Source organism: Anarrhichthys ocellatus, unplaced genomic scaffold (assembly GCF_004355925.1).
Source record: "Anarrhichthys ocellatus isolate YVR2014 unplaced genomic scaffold, GSC_Weel_1.0 scaffold35, whole genome shotgun sequence".
In the NCBI taxonomy this organism is placed as follows: Eukaryota; Metazoa; Chordata; class Actinopteri; order Perciformes; family Anarhichadidae; genus Anarrhichthys; species Anarrhichthys ocellatus.
Window position 1 is genome coordinate 2,082,316 of NW_022280065.1, and position 7,719 is coordinate 2,090,034.

A 7,719-nucleotide genomic window follows, 5' to 3' on the forward strand; every position below is an offset into this window, starting at 1 on the left:
TGAGTGGACTAGTTATAGTGGGACAGACTGGCTGAGTGGACTAGTTACAACATGCTTTGAGAATGATCCAGCAAAGAAGCAGATTCAGAAGGACTCCAGTGCAGTTCTTCTGCAGTGCGACGCAGAAGGACATTCAGACAGGTGAGTACAACAACAGACTTCCTGACAAATGAAACTCGCTCTTCAGATGAGAATGTCATCGACCACTGTCTTGCTTAGCAGTGTTGTATGTGCGTGCTACATGGTGTGTAGAACCTGTGCAGTCTCTCTCTTTTTGCTTTAATATGTGTGTTTGTGGCTGCAGCCACTGTGGAGTTATGTACTGTCTGCCTTGGTGATGTTTGTTTTTGCTGATTGTATAAGAAGCCTTTATGCTGTTGAAGAGGTGTAAATAGCTCTTTGGTTACTTCAGTTTAATTGTCTGAGTTCGGTCTCTTTTCTGGTTAATTCTAGCGAGGAAGCACTGAGGAAGGCGGTCGTATATTTAGAATTGATAATCTGTTGGTTCGGACATAAGTGGTCATGTGTCACACTGGTGCGGTCGGTGACATTTAATGCAATTTATTTAAACAGCAATAAAACTTAGTTCTGTTTTGAATTTCTATTTGAGTACATTTTTACACAAGTACTCTAACTGGAGTAAAATGGTTTTATACTTACAGTACTTTTACTCGAGTATAATATTATCGCATCTTTAAATCGTTTTTTTGTCAGACAATGTAAAACCCAAATAAATTAACTGATATGATCCCATCTTGGGAAACTGGTACAATAAAATGTTCTTAATAAATGGTTCGAACGATAAATAGATGATAAAAATAGTGGGTGGTATTCCACCCCGACTAACACTTTTACTTGTTTAGATTTTCTATAAACTGGCATCTCGGTGAACCACTTGCACTTCAAATACAACCTTTTGCTACAGATAGAATGTTCTTGGTAAAGCTGAGACGCTACCATTTCCTGTATGTTCTGGTTCTGTAGCTCTCCCTCCACGTCGTCCTGATTGGCTCCGTCTCCAGGAAGCTGGAGCTCATTCTCCAGGTTGAAGGGAAACCAGCCGGCCTGATGCCTGCAGACAGAAAACAACAACTCTCATTACAAACTTTGTACATCCTGCCAGTAACATTGAACATCCTATCCATTCATTATTAATCATTATTTTGAGCAAAAAGTGAGGTCTGTGATAATTACAACAAAAGACAGGAATCATTATGGGAGGTAGATGTACAATATTAACCAAAAGCCCGGACTGCCGAATCAATCTACAGCAGCATAACTCAGGAAGACTCACAGGTAAAGCACTAGCATGGCCATCATCACCATGACGAAGCGGCTGAAGGAGGAGTAGAAGTACACGATGCTGAGGAGGATCGCAGCACGTGAGAACGTGTACACCCAGTCCAGCCAATCCCGGTTCAGCTCCTCCTCGTTCAGGACCTCCCCTCCCTGGGCGTTCATCTGGACTTCCGGGTTGCCTCGGCGGTCCGCCTGAGGTCGCTGGCTCAGAGGGTCGGGCTGGTTGGAGTGAGTGGAGGGCTGGTCCGGCCTGAGGTGTTGAGAGGAGGCAGCCAGTAGCTGACTGGAGGGAGAGAGGGGGGGGGCTCGTTTACTATTGGCTGGATAGGGAATCGGTTTAACGCATTAAGAAACATGAGGGGACTCACTAGTGCATGTAGTACTGCCGGACGTACAACTGCTGCCACCACATCAGCGTCATGGGGTTGATGTATGCGGGCATGTTAGTGGGAGCAGCTGACTGTGGGGAGTACTGATTCCAGCTGGAAACACAGACATTGTTACAAAAACATTTCACTTGGGACACACACACACACACACACACACACACACACACACACACACACACACACACACACACACACACACACACACACACACACACACACACACACCTTCTATTGGTCTTTGATTGTAGATACATTAGACTGATGAGTTATTAATGGCATTTGCATCAACTAACAGCCAAGGTAATTATGTACAGAAAATCAAGCTTTGCACTGGAAAATAAGCTAAACGAATTATATTTCAAAACAATAGCAGCTCTTTGTAACTACAGCTCTTTGTAACTACAGCTCTTTTCAGACATATGCTGCAGTACAGTTTGCTCCATAAATCCATGGAAGTGTATTTCATGCTAATCTTCCTTGTGTATCATTCAGAAGGTTTATTTTTCCTATGTTCTGAAACTCCTTACTTGCTGTAGTGAGCCTACCTGTGCATAAGTTGTGGATACATCTGTTGGTAAGGGAAGGGTCCGGTTCGCTGTCTGAGTCCATCACTGCTCTCTGCTGGAGGTGGCTGGCTGTGTGGACCAGTAGAGGGACTAGTAGAGTTTTGAAGGGGCTGAAACCAGAAAAAAAGTTCCAAAGTTATGGTTCATCTTGAAAAAAAGGCAAGCCACGTTTTTTTTTTTTTTTTTTTCATTTAAATTTTTTCAAATCCTCAAGGAGGCGTAGATCACAGCAGTGAGCTGGATGATGAAAGGAAATGCGCTGATGATGAAATGAATGGAAAGGTGTGAGGAGCGCGTGGCGGACCCACCGCGGGACCGGCCGAGCTCTCCCGAGGCTTGTTACTGTGGCTGCGGGGGGGCTTCGGGGAGCTGGGGGGGGTTCGTGAGGCGCACACCAGATGGAGCATGTGGTACTCGTCCTGCTGTAGAAGCAAACGCAGCTCATTATTAAAACACAGTCCAAGTATTGCATGTTGAAATAAATAAAACTTCTGAACTTAATGGATGTACGGTGTCATTTGCTTTAGGAACTGAAATTAAAAAGAGTTTTAATATCAATAAATGGAGTATAACAACATGTCTAGTTGATTTTCTCAATAAAATACCACCATAGTGCAGGGAAACGGGACAATACATTAGTCTAATAATACCACCCATCACACTTGATAGTATCTTTCCTGGATAGCATGTTTAACCGTTAAATACCAGAGCACCCTGGTATGCTGTTACACCAGCCTCCCCTCTTCTGGGAAGGCTTTCCACAACCTGTCTGCGGGGCCAAGACGAGAGCCTTTGCGAGGTCAGCCAGTGATGCTGGCCGATGAGGTCGCATGTAGCAGCTTCAAAGGTGTTCCACGGGGCAGAGGTCAGGGCTCCGAGTAAGAGTCCCGACTAAACCGGGAACACTACTTCTTTATAAACCTCGCTTTGTCTTGTTTAACGAGGACGGGACCTTTCCCAAACTGTTGCTACAAGCCAAACATTATTGTCTAAATATATCATTGTATCAGTAAGATTTATCTTACGAGCACAAACCATGGGAGTCTGACAGGTGTCCACTTGCTGATAATATGCAGTTGGTGGAAGCAGAGATTCAGGCAGCTTGTGTGCTTCTTGGTAGCTTAAGAATTACTAAACTAGCATCGCTCGAATGGATACGAAATCCTCCACAGAGAGAACCTACCTTTCTGAGCACATCTTTTAGGGTAAAGTGATCCAAAAGCAGCTTCCCTGAATACACCAGCCTCTGGTCTTTGGAGCTCTACAAATCCAGAAGTGTGAGGATAATTAGGTCATGGGAGATAATAGAATACAGTTCATTAAATTTAGTTTCAACCTTTCTAGTTAATATTGACAACAATTTTGACGAGCATGAAAAACAGGTAGATTACGACATCAAAAGGCAGATACTTTGTGTGAGCGAGTAATGAGGATGAGATTATAGTAACCTCAAAAGGAATAAGTGGGTTTTAACAGTGGATTAACCTGGCAGTGGAACAAGGTCAGAGCGTGTCCTCCTCAAGCCTGCATTCACTGTACGACCATTCAGGAATTTAAATGGCCTTTTTTTTTCAAATCCTGGCCAACTTGTTCTGGGTTCAAGATGCCTCATTGTTAAAATATATCACAGTCAATGTCCGCTAACTTAAGTGGAGCCCTTACAGAGATAACTCCAGAGCTTTCTAAGGGAGCCGTTTGTTCCTGTGTGTTTCATACAACGATTGCATCAGAACTATTCCCGGGCAGTGAGGAAAGGGAGCAAAATGTGACTAGTTGCATAATACAGCAGGAGTCTGAACGCCTTCTTTTCATTGTGACGCCAAGGCTCTCTCAGCTACTATGACTCTGGAAACCTAACTTTCACTTCAGAGAATAGATCAACATCAACGGCCTGTGTGACTGATAATTCAACGTTAATGAACTCAGAGGGACGGCTATCTGAACATGTTTGGACTCTTGTTACAATACCAGCCAAATCCATTTCTTCTACATTATTCTTCCGAGTGGACATTCAACAGGAGGCAACAGTGTTTTTGATCTTATCTCACACAACTCACTTCCTGGGTTTAACGTCTACAGACATCATACATATCACATGAGGGGAGGGACCCAGCAGTCATGGGAACATGTTTGTTTCTGACTGGGAACATTTTATTCATGGTTATGTCACCAGTTTCTCTCTCACTTCATGTTTCAGGCTGCCCAGTACAGGTGAAACAACAACAACAACACAGTTTGAGCTCTTTCTGGTGATTCAACAAAAGGTGATCAGCTGACTTGAATGACAAAGGGCAGCAGGATGGACCAGAGGACCACAGACATTAACGCATTGTCCTGGTGGACTGGAGCAAAAGACAATACTCACGGGTTTGCTTGGGTATACATCTGAGATGTGCGCTTTGAGTTCCTCCACAGTCCAGTTCTGGCAACAGTTGATGGTGTGGTCATTGTACTTCTGGTTGGGTGCCCTGATGACCAGGGTAACAGGACCGTCCACAACACCTTGATCCATGACTCAAAACCATTTGTCTCAAGTGGAGAAAGAAGAGAGATCCGGACTGTCCTGTCCTGTCGGGGGTATATCGGCTCCAGTCCTCCTGATGGTTTTCTAGTGTGTTCCTGACATCGGACCGAAGCTGTAATGTTCCTGACAAGTCTGATGTTGGTCGCCTGCAAGCTGCAAGGTGGTTCCTGTCATGTTGTGGAGACGGCACACAGCTGGAACCTGAGGGCAGAAAGGAAAACGTGATCCCAACAACATAATAGTAATATTACAGATTAGTGATTTGTGCTGCTGTCGAACATACTTTCGGCATTGCATACGACGTTACAATAATATCAAATAATGAATCATTACTGGTGCGAATGCTTTGTGTAGTGTGACCGACATTTAACACGACCAACGTTTAATGACAACTAGCGTTACGCTGTTATAAAGAGCTCGTACAGACGGATGGAGACGCAACTGCATGTGTGGGACTCATTAGCGTTTGTTAACAGATACCTTTAACTTGCCTGGTTAGGAGTATTTAACTGGCTAAGCTAACGTTAGCCTCGGCAGGTTTTTTTTGCAGCTAATGTCAGTCAACTCGAGCAGAAAAAAGTTGTTAGCTAGCATACTTAGCCACCCAAATCAAAAGGATATAATTGTATACAGACGATCGTGTCAAAGAGCGGGAGACGTGTCTTGTCTGCCTACCTTGTTTACCCCCAGTGACCGGAATATGCAGCCTACTTTTAACTCCAAGCCCAGACTGGACCCGGAGGGGTGTCGGTCTTCTTCGTTGGATTTCATGATGTTGTCGATATTCAATGTTAACGGCGCATCACCGCCACCCGCTGGTAGAAGTCTGAGTTACAAGCACAGAGAAGTGATGATAAAATCGAACGTGGGCCATAACAATATATCTGTGTGTATATATATATATATATATATATATATATATACAGTTTATGACCATGATTTAATACGATAATTACGTTATTAATTTAATAAATAGAACCATGCCCAATTACATAAATTGGATTGAAAAAATATAAACATCTTCTCTGTATCACGCTATACAACTGAACAGAGCCACAAACTACAGCATACAAAAAACCCAAATTGCCAAGTTAAAGTCAAAATCAAAAACCAAACCACCTTCATGAGGGTGAGATTTATTGCATGGCTGTTGTAGACTGTATTCGTTTTAGCTCCTGTATCTGCACCACATAAACTGACAGCTGAGTATATGTTTATAGGCATCTTTTCTAAATCTCTGAACATGATTATGGTCTTAAACCAGAACAAATATTGGAAACGATAAGCATGAAAGCACGTTAATCAACTACACCAAAAATGTATCACTGGCTGAATGAGTGATTGATTAGGGCTGGGATGTATCCCATGATGGGCTGAGATCCATTGCGGTGATTCAATTTGACTGCCATCTGGTGGTGGCACAGCGTAACATCACGGCCTCTATCACTCTTGCTCCCTATTTGATCTAAAGCAGAGGTCTTCAACAGGAGGTACTGCAGGGGGTTCGTGAAGCCCCTAATAATGATTGCACCTTATATAAATGGACATAATTCATCTTTTCATAGAGTGATTGTAATTTATAACGGATACGCTTTGTTTTAATCCCTCCCAATAATCTATATAATCTCTTATTATAGCTAAATACACTACAGTTTACATGTAAACTCATACATAAGTTTATTTTTTAACATCATTTATAACTCATTTGAATGACTGGATCCTGATGGATAAAAAGTTAATGGATGATTGACAATATAGTAAAGCAGTTGTTGATAATATACCGTATGAATATTTATTAATCAACAATATATTAATTATTTATTCAGTAGCCGTCACGAACAGCCTAACACCCACTTAGAAGCGTCACAGCAACGAACTCAAACACCACAGCAACCACTGGGCAGTTGTTTGTTTACTGTATCAGATATCACATCCATTGAGGAAGTACTTATCATAATTATTGTATTCAATAATGAAGTATCTACTTATTCACAAACACTTCACTCTCAACCGTCAACTGAGCAAACTCCATACACTGAGATGAAATGTTATCAGATTAGAACACGTTTATTAACTGTACATGTGTACAAACAGTTAATATGTAAATGTTTTATTAGATACTGCAAGGATTTGTTCTTGGGTGTATTCATCTATCATCAGATATGATCATAGCTGTGTGTTATACGGTGTTATGAATCATTTATTAACTGTTTACACCAGTCACAGATGTTTCATACAAGGAGTTATATACGGTATATGTAGCAATTAATGTCCTTATAGCTGCCTATAAATATATTGTTCAATTTTGACGGTTTATTAAGTGTTTACTGCTCATAAATGCGAAATATGAGGGTAAAGTGTTTTCAAAGCATCCTGTATTCATCTTTTGATTTTAGACGATGGCTAATCGTCAACTGTTAACTTACACAGCAGACTGGAAACTCTTTCTTGATCCAGCCAAGAACGGCAGATAAAAATGCTTTCTGCCATCTTATTCTTCCATTTCATTCATTCATATACACATACAGTTAGTCTATCTGCCCCTCAGTGGCCAGGAGGCATGTCAATGTCTATAGATACCGAGCTTGGATAATTTTCTTCCTTCAGTAATATGAGGAATAAGTCTCATAAATGATGATTTCATGAAATCGCTTTTGTAACATTTGCCTTTTGACATATCAATAGTCAAAGAAAGAAAAGAGCTGTTATTTATTCAATAATGCTTTGACTTTTCTGTTGAACGGAACAGATTGCTCCCTCTGATTTATATTGAGTGTCTGTATTAGTGAGTCACTAGTGTGAAAAGGTCACTTCCTGGAGGAGGTTTTAAAAAAGCCGTAACAAGAAGGGTTCTGTGTGTTAAATTGAATCCATAATCCATCCTTCCAACGATCTGTTAATCCGTCCATGCATCCGTCCGCACATCCGGTATAGTTCCAAT

General features: G+C 41.7%; 1 protein-coding gene across 1 annotated transcript in view; it reads right to left on the reverse strand.

The window, feature by feature from the left end:
- Positions 1-5,531, reverse strand: part of LOC116393776 (homocysteine-responsive endoplasmic reticulum-resident ubiquitin-like domain member 2 protein) — an 8,374-nt gene extending 2,843 nt beyond the window's left edge. Inside the window, exons 1-8 of the mRNA XM_031866387.1 lie at positions 5,454-5,531; positions 4,620-4,979; positions 3,438-3,515; positions 2,563-2,676; positions 2,234-2,364; positions 1,668-1,781; positions 1,295-1,582; positions 958-1,072 (exon numbers count right to left, since the gene is read on the reverse strand). Coding sequence (XP_031722247.1) covers positions 958-1,072; positions 1,295-1,582; positions 1,668-1,781; positions 2,234-2,364; positions 2,563-2,676; positions 3,438-3,515; positions 4,620-4,766 — 987 coding nt within the window. The 5' untranslated portion in view covers positions 4,767-4,979; positions 5,454-5,531. The remainder of the gene's footprint in view (positions 1-957; positions 1,073-1,294; positions 1,583-1,667; positions 1,782-2,233; positions 2,365-2,562; positions 2,677-3,437; positions 3,516-4,619; positions 4,980-5,453) is intronic.
- Positions 5,532-7,719: the final 2,188 nt, after the last annotated feature.